The sequence below is a fragment of the Mesoplodon bidens genome, assembly GCF_964165515.1.
Source record: "Mesoplodon bidens genome assembly, chromosome: 10".
Lineage (NCBI taxonomy): Eukaryota > Metazoa > Chordata > Mammalia > Artiodactyla > Ziphiidae > Mesoplodon > Mesoplodon bidens.
The window spans coordinates 68,458,724-68,481,580 of NC_138172.1; the positions used below are offsets into that span (position 1 = coordinate 68,458,724).

Below are 22,857 nucleotides of genomic sequence, written 5' to 3' on the forward strand. Positions count from 1 at the left end.
CAGACCACCACTCCCTCTTCTCTCTTCCTCAGTGAAGGCAACGTGTGGGGCATGAGCCTATTCATGCTGACAGTGTCATTCCCCCCAGTCCCTGCTGTGCACACTGGGGAATGTACCTTCTCTAAATGCAGTGGGAGAGTGTGTACCCCTCCTCGTATCTGACTCTCTGTTGATGTCTCAGTTCAAAAGAGCTGGCAGGCATGCTACATTCTAGCCTTTGGTGGATCCTGCACAGTATAAGTTAAGAGACTCTACCAAAAACTTCCCCTAATCCAAATTATTTTCTATCAACATAAAAAGAGGGCTAATATTCCTATGTTGTAGATTGTCCCCAGAAAATCTTTTTTCATAATGCACACCAACTGTCTGGGTTGCTGGGTTGTTTAACATGTACTCCATTATTGTCTTTGCAGTGACCGGGAGAGGGCTGGGGAGCTGTTTTTTGTTTGTTTGTTTTGTTTGTTTGTTTTTTCCTCTCTGGGAACCGCAATACCCAGACTCCTTTGCTGACTGAATGCCAGTGGGGTTAGCCAGTGGAATGCAACAGCAGGAGATCAGAGGGTGAATCATGGGTATTTCTGCCCCCCGACCTCATCCCTTCCTGCCTTGGGGTAGCTCTGGCAGTGGCTGAGTTTTTCTATGGCCACAGTTGCAGAGAACAGGGCCTGAGGCACTTTAATTTTTGATATTCCCACTCGATATCATATCAAGTATATTAAAACATACCTGCTTCTCACATTAAGTATAGTTTTAATTATAAAACTTTTGGAAAGAATTTGCATAAATAATTTTGTGCTTGGGCATAAATTATGCATTTTGTTCACATGACTTAAACTTTATTGCATTGACATATAACTGTATAAAAGTTTAGCTGAGTTTCATTTGACTAGTTGGCATGATGTTACTTAGATAAACATTCATTGATTACAAAATAGAAGTTCGCCAGGGAACTCTAATGTTCAGCCAGGGTTGAGAACCATGGCATTGGTGTTTCTGTCTACCTTCTGAGCTGGAGCAGGGCTCTGTCATTAACCAACCATTATTTCATCTATTTTCCCAGGGAGAGAACTGCTGAAGACTCCAATTGGGTGAGCAAGGTATTCAAGAAGAACAAACAAAAGACAAGTGGCACCAGAAGAGGCTTCCCAAGACATCCACAATCCAAAAAACCAGGCAACAAAATGCAGTGAGCATGACTCATGTTTCTAATTCCACAGGGAGGAGCAGGTTTGGGAATGGTCTGCAGGAAGATTACAGGGGTAGTGAGGGAATGAATAAGGATGGGGATGTGGAGCTGGGCTTTGGGGTTGGACACACCCAACATAAAATCCCTGCTCTGCCACAGTCTCACCCGGTGAGTGCGCTTAGGACTCTTGGTCTTTCTGAGCCTCTATCTCCTGATCTGTAAAATAGGGCTAATGCCAGCTCATAAGGTTGTTGTGAGGGTTTAACAAGGTCAACTGTGTAAACTGTTTCACAGAGTGCAAGATGTGTGATAGCACTCAATAATTAGTAGATATTATGGTTATATAACTCCCAGAGGTTAACTAGCCACCTCTCAGCTTCTGAATAGAACTGCACTTAAAGAAGATGATTCTTTGGGACACTAGTCTACCATCTTCTCCATCTGCTAGCTTCTGGAATAAAGTTGTTATTCCTTGTCCTAGAAAAAAAAGAAAAGAACTGTACTTAAAAACCAAACAGGGGACTTCCCTGGTGGTCCAGTGGTTAAGAACTCGCCTTCCAATGCAGAGGAGACGGATTCGATCCCTGGTCAGGGAGCTAAGATCCCACATGCCATGGGGCAACTAAGCCCGTGAGCCTCAACTACTGAGCCTGCGTGCTCTAGAGCCCGTGCCACAACTAGAGAGAAGCCCACACACAACAACGAAAGATCCCGCATGCCTCAACAAAGACCCTGCGTGCTGCAACTAAGACCTGACGCAGCCAAATAAATAAATAAATATTAAACAAACAAACAAACAGGTGGGCACTCATGTGACTCAACAGGTAGGGTTCCTAACTGTTGCCAACCTACAGCTAACAGTCCTGACTGATGTAGGCCTGCTTCTTATATAGCTTTTGACTGTATTAGACTGTTGTTAATTTAATCAGTCAACCTTTACTGAGCACCTACTAAATGCCAAGCACTCTTCTGGGTTCTGGGGATATCAAAGATGAATTCAACTTGATCCCAAACTTTCAAGAATTTATCCCAAAGTTGAACTTCAGACCAAAGACAAGAGTAAAACCAACTAATTTGCCAAACTGTGAGCCCCATATAAACCAAGTCTTAATTTTTTTACTGAACCATAAAATTGTTTTTAAAGGCACATGCATATATACATACACACTCACAAATTCAAAATGCCAGCCTCAAACCCAAATCAAGCCAGGTATCATCTACAGTTATTTCACAGGACTATTGAAGTATTCTCTGAATGGAACAGACCTTGCTATTTAATTTGCTTCAAGCCTTAATTGGTTGGAAAAATTTCTAACTCTTTCTATGAGACATCCATTCCTGGGTGGGAGTCCCTGGGTAGGCACAGGGATGTATCAGGTAGATGAGGGTCAGAGGCTCACCCTGGCAGCCATAAGCCCACTGCAAAATCTGGGCAAGTAGGTACTTGGTGGGTGGTAGGAAGCAGTATTGTGGGGAGGAAATTCAGAGCTGCTGCAGGAAGTAGGGCAGACCTATGTGTCACTTTCTGGATTAAGGATGGGCAGCAAGGGTGTAGGACCCAGAGGGCAGTTGGTGGTTTCTGGGGTTTGTAGAATCACTGCTGCCTGGAATTAGTCTCACTCTGTTCCTTGGTCTCCATCCCCAAAACTTCCCTGAACTTTGAGTCTGGCTCTAGAAGCTCAGGGTCAGGTTTGATCATGAGGATATAGGCAGGTCTGCCATGGGTGTGGGGAAGCTTCCCTGCAGCTAGGAGTGCCCTCTGGAAGCCAGGTCCAGACTCCGGTATTTGATTCTAGAGCCAGGCCTCTTCCCATACATCAGAGCATTGGGAACTGTGCAGTTCAGCCAGAGCTACCTTGGTTGATAAACTTCTAGGAATCAAGGTGCTTTATAAAGAAGCAGGCTGTGATAAAAAAACAAACAAAACAACATTCATAAACTGTGGAAAACACTGTTGTCAGTGGGTCACACATCCTGTGTGCGGTGCTCCTTTATAGAACAAGTTATGAAACTACTTGGGGGCAATTTACCAATTGATTTTAAGCAATTCCGTGCTTTGAGTTCAAATACAAGGTTAGTGGGCAGGGAAAAAAAGTTTAAAAGTATTAGGCATAGAGAGGTGGGAGTGGTCCAGGAAGAGGAAAGGTCTGTTCACAAACTACAATCACAAGAGACATTGTCACATCCACAGGCTAGTCCTGTGTAAATTCCTAGTCCCCAGCTGATATCTCTCCCAGCAGAGGAAAGAGTTTAGAATAAAAGCTCAGGGTAAATCTCCCATACATTAATGTGCGTGCGTGCGTGCGTGCATGTGTGTGTGTGTGTATGTTTTAAATTAGAAGTTCAAATCCATACTCTGGTGTGGGTTGTATTAGTCAGTTATTGCTGCTATGATAATGCTGTATAACAAATGACCCTCTTCCCCCAAGATCTCAGTGGATTACAAAACACACATTAATTTTTTTTCTCTTTCATAGGGCTATGAGTTGGCTGGGATAGCTCTGCTTAGGCTACAGGTTGGGGTCAAGTCTGTTCCCTGTCCCTTTTATTCCAGGACCAGCAGTAATGCCAGATATGCCCTTCTCCTGGAGCATGGCTAGAAATATGTATCAGCCTAGCTTTCCTCTGCTAGTCTTATCTCTTCTCAGTGGTCATCGGATTCAGGTTGTGTACTGACATCAAAGTAGAGAGACAGATTGAGAAGTTGAGAGACTGCCTACAGGCTACAAATGGAAAAGGAGGAGGTCCACCTTGCTGATTGCTACCCACATCCTTCTAATTGCTGCCAAGTCTGTCAGACTCCCCAGATTTCCACCATTAAAGAGCCCCTCCTTTGAGTTACTATGGAATCCCCCCTTATTCAAAGGTGAATTTAATAATGGCTAAAATTTACCGAGTAGTTATTATGTTCCAAGCACTGTGTCACAGAGAGGTTAAGTAACATGCCCAAAGTCACACAGTTGGTAGATGGCAGAGCCAGGATCTGAATCCAGATCATCTGTCACCAGAATCTTGATGTTGACCAAGTGGTACAGTCTCCTGGGGTAGAAGGAGCACTGGAGTGAGAATCTGAAGTCACAGAGTCTAGTCTAGTTCCTCCATTTGGACAAGAGAGGCCTGGAGGTGCACTTGGAAACATGGCAGGGGGTAGGTCAGGCTGGCTTATGTGCCATGCTAACGAGGTTGAACTTCACCTGTGTTACTGGGGAGTCATCATAGGATTTAAACAACAGAATGACACAGTCAGATTTGAAAATTATCCAAGAATGTGCAAGTCCACATCCCAACATTTCTCCAAGATGAGCTCTTCAGGTGTCTTCCTGCAGTTTCCCAGAGAGGGCAAGTGACTTGCCCAGGGTCACACAGCAGGTGGAGGAGAGCTTGGAAATCAGGACTTCCAATTGCCCCTTTTTGTCTCATTTCCCCTCACATGTGCTTAACCTCAACTTCTCGCATCCAGCTCTGCTCCCTGCCCACTCGACTTCTCTCTGCTCTCCACTTCCGAGACAGTTTGGGTCACCTACAGACCTCATCCCAGTCGGATCAAGGAATACAGCTGCCCTGAGGTGTGGAATGCCCCAGCGTGTCCCTGGAGACCGGACACTGCCTGTTCTGTCCCAGGATACTGTGGTGATCTCTGAGCCCTGTTGCCCCAACTTCCTTTCTGCCCCCACCTGCTTCTTCCTGGTCACGGTCAGGGCCAACACTAGCCCATATAATGCCTTGTACACTGAGAAAACAGCACCCCTTCCTTGAGAACTTGACTGCCAGCTGCTTGAATGTTGTCACAATACACTGCTTTCATTTGAACAATTGACTGCCAACTGCTAGAAAGCTGTATAAATGACATGTAAGTATGTCTGTGAAGTGCTTACCCTTTCGTATTGGCAGTGTACCCTTGGGCAGTGTGCAGTCTGCACAACTGTCCTCTGCACTCTGGAGGCCACTCCACTTCTTCCCTCTTCCTGCAAAACCAAATACCAACCAGACTTTGGCAAGTCGAATAATATTTCAAACACTCTTTTATCAGCTCCTGCTCTGCAAATGGAATCCTCCTTTTGCAAAAGACCCTTGTATAATAAAGTGAACCCTCGAACTGGCTTTTGGTATAAATTGAGTTTTCCAATTTCCACGTATTAGCCTGGCTACTTGCTCAGGATGCCCAAGGCATATATATCTGTGAGGAGTGTTCTCAGTGGAATTAAGGGGAGGGAAGTCATTGATTCGGGTCTTAGAAATGATGAATTTGTGTCCTTTTTCTAGGAAACTGTGAGCCGAGAGAGAAAACTTGAGCTGGAACGGGAGAGAACCTGACGGCCGCAAGGCCAAGGCTTCTCCCCGCTGCTCTCAGACGCCCTCCTCTCACCCCAGGCCTTTCGGGGATCTGCGTGCCACCCACTACCAAGCCTGTTGGTGTAGAGGGTCCTGCTTCCCCCAGGCAAGAGCCTTCTTGTTTAAACGTCCTCCCAGCTTCCCTGCAGTCCTTCCACTACTCTGCTCTGGACAGACAGATGGACGTCAGCGCAGATGGGCACTGAAGAGCGAGCAGCACAGCCTCCTCCCGGCTGACTGGGATCTGGGTCTTCCTCCCAACCTAGCCTGAGTTCACTTCTTCAAGATCCTAGCCCCCCAGGATCTCATCCACAGGGCAAAACTGTTGGTGGTCAGGCAGAGCTGAGCCATGGACACTCTTTCCTGTTTCCTGTGGTGTCGAGACCACATCTTCTGTTGCTTGTTTTTCATTCACACAGCGTAAAAAAGGCTTGACTTGGAACCAGTGGGCTCCACCTCAGCCACTCATGGAAGTCCCCAGGTGGGGCTCATCTGGCATGCAGCCTTTACAAGCTCCCGAGGGATTATGTGGTGCAGCTGGGTGGAGTGGGCAGCCCTGGCCTTCGCGGAGTCCTCCCATGGTTGTAGAGGAAACGGGAAGCTTTATGTCCCCTTGCCCCTGCTTTCCCAGCCCAAATGAGGGCAGACTCCATCGGCTCTTCACACCCAAGGGAAAATGGTCCACAAGAAAGGCATCTTTGGGACTTCCCTGGTGGCGCAGTGATTAAGAATCTGCCTCCCAATGCAGGGGACGTGGGTTCAAGCCCTAGTCTGGGAAGATCCCACATGCCACGGAGCAACAAAGCCCGTGAGCCACAACTGCTGAGCCCGTGTGCTACAACTACTGAGGCCCATGTGCCTAGAGCCTGTGTTCCGCAACAAAAGAAGCCACTGCAACGAGAAGCCCGCATGCCGCAACGAAGTGTAGCCCCTGCTCGCTGCAACTAGAGAAAGCCCGCACGCAGCAACGAAGACCAACGCAGCCAAATATAAATAAATAAATAAATAAATTTATTTATTTATTTAAAAAAAAAAAAAGAAAGGTGTCTTTAACCTCAATTTTTCCAGCCTGTCCAGAAAAGAAAAAAAAAAAAATAACTCACTTCTTCCCAGAGTGTGGATAACCTCTAGCTCCATCCAGATCCAGTAAGGAAGCCTGGGCTGCCCACAGGCCTCAGATGCATTTGCTTAACAAATCCTAGAATGCTAACCGCGGTGGACTGGGTGGAAGACAGCCCTGAACTGTGGCTCTTGAGAAGGACACATGCAAACTTAACCCATGGTGGGTGGGAGGCTATGGCACAGAGGCCTGAGTGGAAACTACATTTAACAGGACCATGTCAGGGAACAAGAGTCCACACAAGCCCCCTTCAGATGCTTCTACCTGGAGGAACCTAAGTGTACCTTTGAGAAGCCTGAGAAGAACCAGATCTCAGGTGTTCTTGTACCCTCTGCCTTCTCCAATTCTGGGGCCCAGACCAGTCAAGGGAAGCACCCGGGAGTTACGTGGAGCAGCCCTGCTGGCTGCAGTCCTTTTCCCCAGGAAGGTCTTGCTGTTTGCAGGTGACTATGTGCCCAGAGGCCCTGAGACATGTGAGCCAGGGGAGGGAGGATCTCAACCTTGTACAACTCAGGAACACTTATTCCCTGGTGTGCAAGGGAGGATTGAATATAATGTTAACTATTGTTTTAACTCAAAGCCTGTATTTAGGGCCCAGATGCTCTGAGGTAATTAGAGAATTGTTCTTGCATTAGTTCCAGGGTTGCCATAAAAAATACAGGATACCTGTTAAATTTGAATTTTAGATAAACAGCGAATAATTACCTAGTCTAAGTGTGCCCCCAGCATTGCAATTATTTGTTGTATATCTGAAATTCAAATTTAACTGGGCCACCCACATTTTTCTTTACTCAATTTGGCAACCCTAATAGTTCCTTTCTCCTTTTTATGCCTTAAAAAAACAACAACAATAACAACAACAACGACACTAATGAGTTGTTTTTTGATGTGCCAGTCACTGTGCTTTGAAATCAGGAGGTGTTCCTGAGGCCAGAACACTTCCTGGTCTTCCAAACAAGCATATCTGAATGACACCTACAGTGCAGCCAACTGAATAAATTATGTGTTAGACATAGATGCCCATCTGTTAAGTGCATGTGGACATTCTGGTGAGAGATTAAACAAAAATTTATTTTTAAAACTAGGACATTTAAAACCAACATCTGAAAAAAGTATCAACAGGCCTTCTACATGATGTAGGCATATTTTCAGCCCTGGTGGATCAAGAAAACACATGATAAAAAAAAAATAAGGGCACATAAATTGGCACTACACACTGGGGTTGGCCCCAGAATGCAAAGGCCTTGATTCCCAGTCCACTGCTCTGGACCAATGCCCACTGAGGTAGCTCCTCCCCCATTTCCTCCCTAGCTCCCAGTTTAGAGATAGAACCACTGGTTGCACAATTCCAGTTGAGGACCAAGGCCTCCCAGAGAATACCTGGCAAAATTGCCTAGATGTCAGGAGTTTCCCCCATTCATTCATTTGGTCAGTACTTAAAGATTGCCTCCAGCTCTGTGGGGTGGGTATATTTAGCCACAGAGTGAAAGCACTTACTACCTCTCTTTAGAGAGACTTCAGCATAATAGAGCCAGAAGAGATCTGATGGGTCACTAATCCAGCCCAGAATCCAAGGTCTGGCAAGGAGAGGGAACATGGGATACGGACAGGGTCTTGCAGCAAGTTTGGGGCAGGTGAGCAGGGGGAGTCCTGGTCTCCTAACTCCCAGTCCAGTGCTATTTCCCCCCATGGCCTCTGCCTCCAGCTTTGTGGAGGAACATTTCTGCATTCTCCACTGAGATAAGCTCACAACGGTGCAAGGATACAGAATGGCTGCCCACTCTTGTCTTCAGTCATGTCTGTGAAGCACTGGATTGGGACATCTTCAGGGTTTCCTGGCTAAAGCCGCCGATGTTTGGATAATTCAGGGAACTTGAGTGCAAAGCATAGCTTTCAATCTGGACTCTGGCTCTGAGGATTTGTGTCGTTCTGGGAGGAGAAAAAGAACACAGGCCTTAGCCATAGCCCAATTATGTATGGGTCCCACCCTGATAACAACAGACTTCTCATTAACCCACTAGCCCCCACCTCTGGGTCTTTGCTCACACAGTACCTCCTACCTGCAGTGTCCTCCTGGTCCTTTCTCCCCATCTATAGCTTCTCCATCCTCAAAGGTCAAAATCAATGCCTGCTACTTCCTGGAAGGCTCCCGGAACCAACTTGCTTTATTGACCTCAGTTAGTGCTAATTTAGCATTTAATTGATATTTAATTTTGTCATCAGTAACCATTCTATCCTTTTCCACTAACAGAACCTTCCACAGGCTCTCATAGCATCTTGCACAGTTAGGCTCATAGGAAGCTCTGAATGTCTATTGGTTGAATAAATAAATGAATGAATGGCTAGTAAAACCAGAAGATGGAGTTAGGGCTACTGAGGATGTCAGAATTGATGTTTCTATAATATCTTTCACAAAGAACTCAGATCACTCCATCAGCTATTACCTAATCCGCTTTAGAGGGCAAATTATCCCTATTCTCCAGGAGAAGACAGTGAGTCTGAGAAAAGAGAGGTCTAAGGTCATGACGAGTTTCCACTAGGAAAACCATTTGAATGATGAGGTACAAGTATCATGAAATAAGACCAGCTTTCTTGAGAGCCTTATCACATGGCTTCTAAAGGTAATTCCAGGAGGAGAAGACAAAGGGTTTGAGTGATGGTGACATCATTGCAATAAAGTTCTGGTTTCCCAGGGGACAATTTGGATATAGAAGTTCTGGTCCTATGTGTCCAACACCAATAGGACATTTCATTCCTTTAAAGCAGATCTTTGTGATTGTGAGTCTGTGGCCCCTCATGCCATATTGCCCTTTCTCACCTGCTGGTCCTCCCTGTATGGGAACTGGCTAAAACTCGGTCGCCTGTAGTGTAGGCCCGTGAGGCTGAGGACGGCTTGGTAATTGCTGCCAGCACATTTGTTAGCCAAACCAAAGACAAACGGGTAGGGTCTCTTGGGCTCCGTGGAGTGGGCCTCCTGGGTGCGCAGGGTAGCTACGAGCTTTCTGAGGGAAGAGTCTGAGAGCTTGTAAAAAAACTTCTTAAAGCTGGGGTGTTGCCTGATCTGGAAGCAGAAATGAAGGCAGGTCATCAGTGTTGCCAGCAGGGACACGCCTCCCCACAGCATCTCCCTCCCCCCAACTCCATGCAGCCAGGTTGGGTGCCTCATTGTCCCTGGGACAAGCATCCTTTGTTAAATTCATCCACCATTCCCAGCCTCTCAGAATCTGTTCTGCAAGGTACAGCTGCACCAGCAGAACAAAGTGGGGCAAAAAAAAGAAATGTAGGTCTTTGGATTCAGATAACAGATGCTTAAATAGCATTTCCGAGCTGTGTGACCTCTCATGTGTAAAATGGGGGTAATAATATGTGCCTCCCCAACACTGTCGTTGGGGGGAGGAGATTAAGTGAGATAGTTTAATGTTTTGTGCAAAGTGGATGTTGGATGAATTTTAGTTCCCACCCTAAGCCTCCTCCTCTTAATACCTAAATGTCTTAGGTTGAGTTCCGCCCCAGAGGCAGACCCAGAGACCAGGACTCGGATGCAGCTCACTTATGTGGTAAGTGATCCTGGCAAACACAGATGGGGGAATGGAGACCTGGGGCAAGAATGGGAAGGCATCCCACTCAGGCTGGCAGCTGAGCCTGATCCCCTCGGGGCACTTGGGAAACCCTCGAAGAACACACACCACAGAGTTATCCCTCCAAGGGATAAGGGAGCTGGGGTATGTGTACACCAGCTTGCATCAGCCAGTGGTTGAGGGCTGCTCCTGGGGAGGTGGAGAGTGCTCATTCTGGCCTAAGCTGTGGGTGGTAACTGCTCTGGGGGCCAGTCCTCAGGCAAAGGGATGCAGGTACCGGCAGTTGGGAGCTGGGCCAGGTGCTCTGTGGTGGTAAAGAGAGGCACTAACAAGGTCAGCTTCACTGATTACTCATCTCTGACTTGTGCTCACACCTAACTCCTCTTCATATGGGATCTGTGTTTGTCTCTCCAAGTAGTCTGTGAGGTTTTCAAAGGCAGGGAACCTTATGTTACACGCTACCTAGCAAGGGAAGAAACTCTAATAAAAGTTTGAAAGAATTGGAGACCTTATAATTACTGCAGTGCGTGCTAAAACAGAGTGAAAGGCAGATAGCAGAGGACGAGATCAGCAGGACTCAGGGAAGGAGGCTCCCTGGGAGGTGGCTCATGAACTGAACTTCAAGGAGGATTTGGACTGGGGGAGGTCTCGGCTGGCAGGGGGAGCCACATAGGTTTATATTATTTTTAAGTTAACATTGATCTCATCTGCTATGTGTCTGGCACTTTCTATATATGCATTAACCTTGGCAAGTAGGTATTTATCCCCCATTTTGCAAAAGAGAAAACAGAGGCTCATAGAGGTTAAGGGGCCTACCACGGTCACCCAGATGCAAAGATGGGGACTGAACTTGGGTCCAGTCCTTGTGGAGACTGAGCAATCCTCACCTGCTCCCCCAACTGGCCATCCACTTCTTGGAGAAGGGCCACTAGCTTCTGGATGATCAGCTCCTCTAAGGAAAATAAAGAAGGATTGAGGGATTATTGACATGTTCTGTAATAACCCATCCATCAATTGCAGAAGTATTTTGTCTCTAAAACACAGTACACAGATTAGATATGAAGGGCAAAGAAAAATCTTCCCCTAAACTAGGGCTGGAGCATGTGAGCTTTGTTTTGGTTAGCTGTATAGAAATAGAAGGCAATTCGGCCTGCCGAGCCTCACCTATCACCACATTCAGCTCCATTCTGACAGATGGGGAAACTGAGACCTTATCCAGGCTACAGTGTAGTCAGGAATGGGAGCTGGGACCAGGAAAAACTCATCAGAATGTAGGGAGGGCAAATGCCATGGCTACTGATGCAACAGGAATGTACCATCAGCCTGGGCTATAAACAGCAACGTGCAGGTAGCTGCTTGCACCAAGAGTTAACTGTAAATACTCAGGACATTTGTGGACCTCTTGTTATAAACTGTCAACAGCTTGAAATTGGCCATGGTGGGAATTTTATACCACAGAAATCTGCAAATGCTACAAATCAGGGCTTTTCCCAATCCCCCCGCCCTTACCCAGAGTTTGTTTGCCAGTGCGCCACTGGTTATGAGACCCAGAGCAAGACAGGAATTTTATATGAAACATTCAGGCAAAGCAATGGCATGTGGTGGGGGTGAAATTACATCCCACAGAATGGACAGGTATTCTCTACCTGAAGAAGGTTGTCCACCTGCAACGCTGCCCCACCAGCGCCTGTTCAAAGGCCAACCCTGTCTCCTCTCTGCCCTTCTAGAGTCTCCTGGGGTACTTGTCAGCTGTCTTCCCAGTTCGCTACTAGGATTCAGGCTGTGAAATCCATGCAAAAGGGAAGCCCCGGGGCAGCTGTCCCAGGAGAGAGCAGGGTGTCACTAACTAGATTCATTTGCTCCATCTGGCTGAGGTCCTGCTTCAGGCTTGTGGCTTCTGGCCTGGGAGGGTGCTTCTGAGGATCCAACTGGCCCCCCTTCTGCAGGTGAGGACTCCTGGAACTCCAGATCCTCCGGATCTGAGGGCAAAGAGGAGTTGGTGTGAGTATGTTTGCACCTGTCTCAAATCCACCAGCACATCGCTGAACCCAGGTTCTGACAAGAAGCTGTCCAAAGGCTCTGGCTCGAGAAGGGTCCTGGTTTCCCAGCCTCCTTGGGAACCCCCAGCCCCACTGGACCTGCCTCAGAGGACTTCACAGTGCTTTTTGTGCCTCCAGAAATCTCATTCTTTCTTCCAACCACCCCCTTTGCCTCCTCATGGTCTGGGAGGAAAACAAGCAGGCCTACCAACAAGTCCCACCAAGTGAGCCCACTTCCCCTTTAACTCTGCGAGCCTTTGCCGAGTCACTTAGCCTGTCTGAACCTCAATTTCTCCATCTGTCAAATGGGAGTAACAGGACTGACCTCACAGTGTTGTGAGTGGGGGTGTTAAATGAGATAATATGTGTGAACGTGGCAGGCAGCAGGCACTCTGTAAATGTCAGGAGAATTGTTGTACACCAGTGGTCCTCATAGTTGGGTGTATTGAAAAAACAGAGGCCCAGACCATATCCTACTTTATCTAACCTGGGTTTCTGTTTTTCTCTGAGCTTTCCAGGTGATTCTGATGCATGTATCTGAGGAACAGATGCACTGCTCTCATACCACATTTGTTTTTAGGTGTTTATGGTGGGGGGGAGGGAAGGTGTGTGTCATAGGGGTGGGTCCTGGCAGCAACCGGCCCCTTTCTCCTCTCCACAGCCCTCCCACACCTCCCCGCTCTGCTCAGAGCAGAGAGTGAAAGTCAAGACTGCACGGGACACCAAGCAGCTGGCCGACCCTGCCCTGGAGAAGCCTAGGGCCCAGAGGCAGCCTCTGTTACCATGGCAACCCCAGGCCTGCTCACCAGGGTTGCTGGATGTAGAGGGCCGATGGCCACCAACACACAGGGGCAGAAAGCTGGGCCTCTTTGGCGGCCGGGAGTCTGGGCTGGCAGCACCTGCAGCACCCCCTCTTTTGGGCTCCTTGAAGCCATGTTTCTTATAAGAAAAGGCTTTTCTGAAACTGGACTTTTTCTCTTGTGATTTCTTCCTGGAGGTTGGGGCCAGGTTTCCTACAGCCACTTCTGGCTCCTGGACTTGAAGTTGCTGCGGGGGAGATAAGAGAAACTGAGTCAGGGTCCCTTACTTTGAGGAGGTTACAAGTGAGCGGAGAAAAGAGACCATCGCCTGAAACAAACAGACCCACTATGGACCAGAGGGTGTGGCCAGGGGAGAAGGGTGATTGGTGCTCAGAGCTGGGGAAACAAGTACAGCCTGCAGCGGTCAGAGGAGGCCCTGGGAAGGAGAGACCGGAGCCAGGCTGTGGCAAGATGTAGAATTGGGAGGGGGGCAGGGAAGTTATTGTGCCAGGTAAGGGTAGGGGTGTCCATAGTGAAGGTCAGGGTCTACATGGGGAATGTCTTCCTCACCTTGTCTCCCCCCTGCTCCTCTGCATCTTGGAGTAGGTCAATGATCTTCTGGATAAATTCTAAAAAAGAACAAAGCGGTTGTTCACACTTGAGTGTTGAGAAAAGCTTTTCTGTGGTCAGTCTTCATTTCCTAAGGCCCAATGGCTCCCTGGATGATTCTCACAGGTCTCCAGGGTGGGGTGCTAATGAGCTTGCCTTTAAGGTTGTCTCAGGCCCAACCCACGGGGACCACAGATTCCTCAGAGGTAACCTTCGGGCAGAGCTGGCTTCACGGGAACATATTCACTTATTCATTCACCACTGAGAAAGGGCCTAGATGTGCCTTGTTAGGTGCAGGAAGCAGCTGAGGCCCCTGCCTCCAGGGGAAGGTGTCTCAAGACCGTAAGGAAAGGCCTGGTCCCCACAAGTCCCCTCACCCCGCTCTTTCCTCTTCTTCTAGGTAGAACAAGGGCCCTTCTCAATTCCCCTTCAAGGCACATTTTCTGTGAAAAGCAAACAAGGCAGAATGGGGGAGGTAGGGGAAGCGGATCTTCAGACACACAGAACTGACAGTGATTATATGATCTTAGGCTCGGCTCTGCCAATGATAAAATAATAATAATAGTGATGGCAGCTACCATTGGTTCAGCTTCTCTCCTAAGGCCCCTACCCCCTTTCCTATCCTCTTTACTTCTCCTGAGGCTATGTTCTCAAGCTGGGCTACATGACAACAACACTAATAGTCACAATAAATGGTAGCTGACATTTATTAGCTGCTCATGGGTACTGCTCTAAATGCATTATCATCATTAATTCATTTAGAACCTCCAACAACTCTAGAGAGTAGGTCCTATTATTACCCCCATTTTACAGATGAGGAAACTGAGACCAGAGATGAAGTAGCTTGTCCAAGATCACACAGCTGGAGAGGTCAGAGCCCAAATTTGAATCCAGGCCCGAAGATCGTACCATCTATCGAGCCCCTTGCCATGGGCCGATGCTTTCCTTGTATCGCCTATGTTGGCCTCACCAAGGAGGGTGTTATCACTGTTGTGGTTTTACAGCTGAGGCTCAGACAGAGTAACAGCAGCCTGGCTCGGGGCCTGTGTTCTGGACCCTGAGCTGCCTCCCCAGCCTGCTTCACTCAGAGGCAGGTAAGGACAGGTCACTGCCTCTCTCTGGTTCAGTTTCTCTTCTGCAAGTAGAGGGGTCAGACCAGACATCTTCCAAGGGGCCTCTGAGAAGAGGAGAGAGGGTACTGACTGAATTCCGAGGCTCTGTCCAGCTGCAGGTCCTCTTCGGGTCCCCGGCTTCCTGCTGGGTTGGAAAGCTCGAAGGGACTTGGATCCCCACTGTCTGTAGACAGAGCCTCTTGGACTTCAGGTTCTTCCACACCTGAGAAGCAAGAGGAAATGGTGAGTGAGCTTCATCAGTCTGAGGGTGTTAACTAATGCACAGAAGTCAGCAGAGACTCCAAAGTGCACTCCGTGGCTAGTGCATGCAAAGGCCTTGCTGGGGTGGCGGGAAGCTGCTGGACAGGGCCGTGGCTCTGATGTACTGAAGACCAAGCTCCCTCATCCCTTTGCACTTCCATACAGCTGCCTTTCCTGGGCTTTGCTCCCCTCTCCTCCCTCCCCTGGAGACCTCATCCCTCCACCATCTTGACTTGATCCATGAATTGGAGAGTAAATGCCTGATGCCCTGGCACGAATTAATCTCATCACAGCCAGGATCCCCCTACATGAAAATATCTCCCCCTGTGGCCTGAAATCCCACCACGGGGGATCTACTCTTTGGTGTTAAACATTGCCTTCTCCTTTTTAAAGTATACACTCTTCTGGCCAAGATGACCTGCTGGGCTGTTCCTCCCTGACACCCAGGCTGACCCTTTCTCCCTGTAGCTCTGGCTCCATCACTGATGGGCCATGTGACCACAAACACATTGTTTTACCTCCCTAAGCTTCAGTTCCCTCGTCTGTGAAATGAGGATAATAAGATGTAATTCATAAAATGAGGACTGATTGCATATAGATACACAGCAGGGAAGTGTCTCATTTTACAGGCAAGGAGATTGAAGCACAGACATGGAGCCCAGAACCCAGGTCTCCTGCCTCCCCGGCTCCAGTTCCTTCCTGCACATGCTACCTTCTGCCAAGGTGTGGAAGCTGAGGCTACAGAGAGATGAGGATAGTTGGGGGAAATCCCTGAACACAATTTCCACTAGGGGCTTAGCTGGGTTGCCTACACAGTGAGGCTTCGTGCGTGGAGGTATCCCTTTCGCCCTCCCCACACTGCTCAGGGCAGAGCAAAAGTCAGAACTGGGATGGCAGCTCTGAAAATGGCCAATGCAAGCCTTGGGGAAGGTGCCAGCGCAGTAGGCAGCTGCAGTGTTGCTGTGGTAACTGTGAGCCTGCTCACCTGGGCTGCTGGAGCTGGAGGGCCGATGGCCACCAACACACAGGGGCAGAAAGCTGGGCCTCTTGGGCGGCCGGGACTCTGGGCTGGAAACATCTGCAGCCCGTGCTCTCTTGGAGTCCTCAGAACCATGTTTCTTATGAGAAAAGGCTTTCATGAGGCTAGACTTTCTCTCTTGGGATTTCTTCCTGAAGACTGGTGCTGGGTTTTGAGGAGCCACCTCCGGCTGAGGGGCTTGACGCTGCTGTGGGGGAGATGAGAGAAACTGAGTCAGGCCCCTGACCTGGAGGAGAGGGGAAAGCTCCCCAAGAAGCAACTGAAGAACAACCAAGGGCTTCAGGGTGGCCCCAGGCAAGGGAGGTGACAGAGCCTGGAGCAGGGGAGCACTGAGGCTCAGAAGGACAGGTGGGGCTCGAGCAAGGAGGAGGAGGGGAAGGCAGCAGGCCCCTGGGCATCTGTGCAGACAGTTTGCCCCTCACCTCTTCTTCCCACTGGTCTCCCACTTTTTGGAGAAGTTCCACTATCTTCTGGATGATGGTATCCTCTGGAAGAAAACAAATGCACCCAGTTAATCTTTCTAGATGTACAGAGAATTCTTTCTAATGACTGTCTTGGAGTTCTGAGATCAACTTGGGCCTTCAGGGTCCTCTTAAGACAACTCCTTTAGCATGGAAGGTGGGGTGTGGAAGAAGCACCACATTTCAGGGGCTGGTCCTTCTGAGAGAGGCTTGGAAGATCCACAGGCGAAGGGTACTAGGCCAAAGCATGAAATTTTATGCAGTCAGTTTCAAGTCAGTCCTTCAAGCATTCAACTTGTGCCCCATGACTTCCTTTGAACGTTGCAGACCTGTGCATATCTACTTGGGGTTTGACAAGCTGTGTGACCTTGGGTAAGTCTCTTAATCTCTCTGGGCCTTCATCTCTTCCTCTGTGAAGTGTGGATCATAATCCCCATCCTGGTTCCCTCAGAAGGCTCTCAGGCCATCAAATGAGAGACTGTGCTTGGAAATACTTTGCAAGGCTAATGTTGATCCAACCTACAAAATTCCAGCAGGGGAAATGATGGAGACCAGGCCTAACTAAGCTGGACAGAGGCACTCCAGCAGGCATGACACAGGTAGCCTGCCCCATTGGTGCCCCAACTACACTGCCAAGGCTTTACAGAGAAGCCCAAACAACATAAATGGTTTTATTTGATATTTCAGTTGACCTACCCAAAGACAATGTGCCCAAAGGAGCCTCTGCTTAGTTGCCAGCTGATCAGTTTACACAAAAGAAGGTGCAAACAAGATTCCCTCTTCCCAGGCTATCTGCAGGTTTTTTCACCCTTCTCTTCTCTCTCATTTCTAAATCCTGTTAGGCTTTTGTACTTTGACTCAGTCTACCAGACAACTCCCTCTCATGTGAAAGGACAATTATCCTGCAAAATAACCAATTAAATGCCTTTTCGCTATTCTTTGACAGATGCATAGCTTCTCCATTTCATATTGTTTAAAATATGCCCATTCTTGGGACTTCGCTGGTGGCGCAGTGGTTAAAAATCCACCTGCCAATGCAGGGGACACAGGTTTGAGCCCTGGTCCGGGAAGATCCCACATGCTGCGGAGCAACTAAGCCCGTGAGCCACAACTACTGAGTCTGTGTTCTAGAACCTGCGAGCCACAAGTACTGAGCCCGCATGCCACAACTACTGAAGCCCGTGCACCTAGAGCCCGTGCTCTGCAACAAGAGAAGCCATTGCAATGAGAAGCCGACAAACCGCAACAAAGAGTAGCCCCCGCTCGCTGCAACTAGAGGAAGCTCACGCACAGCAACGAAGACCCAACACAGCCAAAAATAAGTAAATTAATTAATTCATTTTAAAATAAAATAAAATATAAAATAAAATATGCCCATTCTTTGTAGGGAATTAGATTAATACAGCATTATTTCTTTTATTAGGGACAATAACAAGACTATGGTTGTGTATGAGACTGTTCTTATTTCTTGCAGATATGTGCTTAAGATTTAAGGTTGAAGCATCATTTTACTTAAAATTGTTCAGCAACAAAATTATACACACACGAAGCAAATATGGCCAACTGTTAACAATTGTGAGTATATGAGTGTGCATAGAACTACTCTTTCCACTCTTCTCTATATTTAAATATATATGTATATATATGTGTATGTATATATATGTATATATTCCTTCTATAAGTTTAAAATGACTAAAAAAAAAAAGTCCCATGCCCAACACACAAGGCAGGAGTATTTGCCAGCAGCCGGTCTAATTCCTGAGACTCCCTTCTGTGAAACTCTAATGTAAATGTGACCAGAAGCACCAGAATGGGCGAGATCAGCACACACAATTTTTATTTTTTTTCCTTTTTTGCGGTACGCGGGCCTTTCACTGTTGTGGCCTCTCCCGTTGCAGACCACAGGCTCCGGACGCGCAGGCTCAGTGGCCATGGCTCACGGGCCTAGCCACTCCGCGGCATGTGGGATCTTCCTGGACCAGGGCACGAACCCGTGTCCCCTTCATCGGCAGGCGGACTCTCAACCACTGCACCACCAGGGAAGCCCAGCACACACATTTTGAGAGGTCTAAGCATCCAAGGTCTAAGCAGGCATCGGGAGCATTCCACCTCATTTGCTAACAGCTGCCCCAGCTGCAGGCAAAGAGGGCACTAAGAAGATTCTGACTCACTGTCAGGCTTTCCAAGCTCCTCTTCCCCCTGGTGACCTGTGGCTTGGGAAGAAACCTTCCCGACTCCAGCACCTCCACCTTCAAGGAGCAAGAACTGGCGGAGGTCAGAAACTTCCCTTCCTGTCATAAAGATGAAACCAAGTGAGTGGGGCAGTGTGTGGGTGTCAGTGACATTCTTCCAACTTTGTTAATCAACACAATAAAACAGCATAGAATTCACAGCAGGATGGGGACTGCTGGAGCAGCTCTAGGCTTAACCAAAAAAAATCAGAAACCCACCAAGGTTTCCATTTGAAAAGAGGCCGCCTCTACCCAGACATCCTTCCCCCTACCCCCAACATATCTTGGATCTTCCTTGCGTCCCTTCTCCCCCATTAAAAACATGGTGGGTTTTGAGTCCTATAGTGCAAAGCTTCATCTTCCTCCAGCAGCCTGTGGAACATTCAACTCCAGGATGCTAAGCGTCAGAAAAGGAAGGCACCTTGGGGAACAGCTCCTTCATTTTACAAATGAGAATCAAGGGTTCCAGAGAGGGACAGCAACTTGCTCAAGGTCACACAGCAAGTTTATTCCTGATGGAGCCAAGTCTAGAACCTGTACCCCAGAAGCCAGCTGTTTCTATTTCCCTGTCACCCACCCCCAGTCCTCACATGTAGACTAGTGCTGGAGGGTAGGGCTTCCCTCCTTGATTCCCCTCTGTCTTCCTATTTCTCCCTGGTCCGTGCTCCTCAATCCAGAGTACTTAACAATAACATTTACCACTTACGAAGCACTTCCCATGTGTCAGCTCTGGGCCATGGCCACCCCCCGAGATGGCAACTGTTACCATCTCCATTGTATCAAGGGGAAAAAAAAATGGAGGCTCAGGGAGGAAAGTCCCAGCCCCAGGTCACACAGCCAGCAAGTGGTGGAACTGGGGTTTGACCTCAAGTTCTCAGCCACGGTGCTGCTCTGCCTCAGAGAAGTGGTGCTGGACTTCCCTGGTGGCGCGGTGGTTAAGAATCCGCCTGCCAATGCAGGGGACACGGGTTCATGCCCTGGTCCGGGAAGATACCACATGCCGCGGAGCAATTAAGCCCGTGCGCCACAACTACTGAGCCTGTGCTCTAGAGCCCACGAGCCACTACTACTGAGCCCACGAGCCACAACTACTGAAGCCCACGCGCCTAGAGCCCGTGCTCCGCAACAAGAGAAGCCACCGCAATGAGAAGCCCGTGCACCCCAATGAAGAGTAGCCCCCGCTCGCCACAACTAGAGAAAGCTCTCGCGCAGCAACAAAGACCCAATGCAGCCCAAAATAAATGATAATAAATAAAATAAATATTTTAAAAATCTTATTTAAAAAAAAAAGAAGTGGTGTTGTTCCTGATAGTGGCCCTACCTTCCAAGTCCCCCTCTGTTGAGAGGTTTGAGCAGCCAGCTCAGAGCACCCTAGCCCTTGGGGTGGGGGATGGTGGCTGTGGGGTTACCATAGAAATGGGCATGGTCTGCTCACCCCCAGCTGCTGGGCCCAGATCAGCCTCCTCGCAGCATGAGGCACCAGCCATCTTGGCCTCCTGCCCTTTGGCCTCCTGATCTCGGATCCCCTTGGTTTCCTCAGCACCATGTTTCTTGTGACCGTGTTTCTTGCGGCTGGCCTTCTTGCTGTGGGCTTTCTTCCTGGGAGCTGGCTCGCCCGGTGTCTCGGGGGTTTCTGCGGGCTCGGGGAGGCCCTCCTTCCCCTTGGCCCTCTTGTTGGTCTTTTCCTTGGGCTCCTCAGGACCCATCCCAAATAAGAAGTTCATCATGGTCCTCAGCAACCCCTGCTGGGCCCGACACTGGGCCTTGTCCTTCTTGGTGTCCTGCAGAGGCCTCTGCTCACTGGGGAGAAACTCCCTGGTCTCCTCCGGGCCGAGGGCTGCAGCCGTGGTGCCCTGAGCCTCCGCAGACTGAGCTGGGCTCTTGGGACATCTGGCCCCATCGCTGGCCGTCCGGCGCAGCATCCTCCCGAAGGGGCTGGTGGGCCGGGAAATGCACCGGCAGTGCCACGACTCTGAATCTTTCTGGGGGTTCTGCAGCCTGTCCAGAGACCTGGCTCTCCTCCCTGACAGAAGCTTCCTTGGGCCCCGCAGCGGCTCCATTTCACTGCAACCAAAACAGACAACTCCCTTAGAAGAGGCCTCGGAGTCTGCCGGGTGGGCTAGCAGCGCTGACCCATGTGCCCAACCCACCTACCCTTACTGTGAGTACTGTCAGCCCTCGAAGCTGTTGTCTCATTTAAATTCCTCAGCATCCCTGGGAGGAAGGGCTACCCTTGTCCCATTTCCCAGAGGAGGAAGCTGATCTACAGGGGGTCATGCCCCAGGTCTCACAGCTAGTCCCCCAGAGCTTCCAGGAGGAACACAGCCCTGCCAACACCTTCATTCTAGTCCATTGAGACTGATTTTGGACTTTTTGTTTTGGCTGCACCGCACAGCTTGCAGGAGCTTAGTACCCTGACCAGGGATGGAACCCCAGCCCCCTGCAGTGGAAGTGTGGAGTCCTAACTACCGGATGGCCAGGGAATTCCCTGAATTTGGACTTCTGACCTCCAGAACTGTAAGATAATTGATTCATGTTATTCCAAAGCCACAGGGTTTGTGGTATTTAGTGACAGCAACAATAGGAAATGAAGACAGCTGGAGCCAGAGGCCACGTCCTGCCCCTTGAAACTGCAGGCAGCTCCTGCAGCTTTTCTGGCCCAGTGTCTTCATCTGAAACGTGCCTGAGACCTACCTGTCTATCTCACAGGCTGTTAAGAATATTTCACAAGACAGCTCAGTAAACGGCAATTCTGTTCTTCCAATTGCTCAGGTCCAACATTTGAAGTCATCCCTAACTCCTTTTTCTCTCTTGCTCCCCACATCTGATCCATCAGCGGAGGCTGTTGGCTCCACTTTCAAAGCACATCCCGGGGCTTCCCTGGTGCCACAGAGGTTAAGAATCTGCCTGCCAATGCAGGGGACACAGGTTTGAGCCATGGTCCGGGAAGATCCCACATGCTGCGGAGCAACTAAGCCCGTGCGCAACAACTACTGAGCCTGTGCTCTAGAGCCCACGTGCCACAACTACCGAAGCCCACGCTCCACAGCAAGAGAAGCCACTGCAATGAGAAGCCTGCGCACTGCAACAAAGAGCAGCCCTCGCTCGCCACAACTAGAGAAAGGCCATGCACAGCAACGAAGACCCAACGCAGCCAAAAATAAATAAATTAATTAACTAAATCTTTTAAAAAAGCACGCCCGGCCCCGAACCACGTCTCCCCTCCTCCTCCACCACCATCCAGTCTAGGTCCCACCTCTGCTCACCTGGACTATTGCAGTCACCTCCTAACTGATCTCCCTGCTCTACCCTTGTCCTCCTTACAGTAACTTCTCCCCTCAGCAGCCATGGGAGCTTTTACAAATTAAGTCAGAGCCTGTCACTCTCCTGTCTCCAACGGCTCAAAGTCTAAGTCCTTACAATGGCCAGCAAAGCCCCACTGACCCGGCCCCATCACCTCTCCCATCCCCTCTCGCTCACTTACTCACTCCACTCCCCTCATGCAGCCCTGCTTGCCGTCCCTCAGGCCTGCTCCAACTTGGGTCTTCACCCTGGCTGTTCCCTCTTTCTAGACCACCTTACAGTTTATTCCCTCACTTCCTTCAGGGCTCTGCCCAAATGTCACCTTCCCATAGGGGCCCTCCCATTGCACCCCCATTAGCACACCATCTCCCCCTTTACCGCACCCCCAATATTAGGCCATATCATATCTTTCTGTGTTTAGTGGTTTATTGTCTGAGCCCCTCTCCCTCCCCTTTGTCTGTTTTGCTAGGTCTTGTATCCTGAGTACATAGAATGATGTACTTATTAAACAAAGGAATAAATGTATAACAAACATTTAGTAAACTGAACAATACCTAAGAATGTGTAGTTAACATACAGTAAATGAATTTGTACCAGTTCCGTCTTAAAGCAGCCGGGACCCTTCCGTTTTCCATCTAGAATGAAGCAGCTGCCCATGGAAGACAAAAGAACCACCTCCTCCTGGGCAGCTTTTTAAGTAGGCTGGGGTGTGGGCAGCTCACTTGATTTGTGTCTTTAATCTGAAACACCTGGGGCTTTCCAATTTTTCCAGAGTTGTTCAGAAAC

General features: G+C 49.0%; 2 protein-coding genes across 3 annotated transcripts in view; one reads left to right on the forward strand and one right to left on the reverse strand.

The window, feature by feature from the left end:
* Window positions 1–5,500, forward strand: part of PNPLA1 (patatin like domain 1, omega-hydroxyceramide transacylase) — a gene marked incomplete at both ends in the record, with an annotated part of 42,062 nt that extends 36,562 nt beyond the window's left edge. The window contains 3 exons of one of the 2 annotated variants that reach the window (XM_081247036.1): window positions 1,061–1,186; window positions 4,647–4,752; window positions 5,450–5,500. In XM_081247036.1, the coding sequence (XP_081103162.1) occupies window positions 1,061–1,186; window positions 4,647–4,752; window positions 5,450–5,500 (283 nt within the window). The remainder of the gene's footprint in view (window positions 1–1,060; window positions 1,187–4,646; window positions 4,753–5,449) is intronic. The other variant, XM_081247037.1, reaches the window with a different exon arrangement.
* A 3,031-nt stretch (window positions 5,501–8,531) lies between these two features.
* BNIP5 (BCL2 interacting protein 5) lies at window positions 8,532–20,831 on the reverse strand (the record flags this gene model as incomplete). The annotated part of the gene is made up of 10 exons (XM_081247377.1): window positions 20,204–20,831; window positions 16,499–16,563; window positions 16,023–16,263; window positions 14,868–14,999; window positions 13,626–13,684; window positions 13,062–13,302; window positions 12,064–12,195; window positions 11,104–11,168; window positions 9,457–9,699; window positions 8,532–8,567 (listed from the first exon to the last, which is right to left on the reverse strand). The coding sequence occupies exons 1-10, from the start codon at window positions 20,826–20,828 to the stop codon at window positions 8,532–8,534; spliced, it is 1,839 nt and encodes a 612-aa protein (XP_081103503.1). The 5' UTR covers window positions 20,829–20,831.
* Between the last annotated feature and the right edge of the window lie 2,026 nt (window positions 20,832–22,857).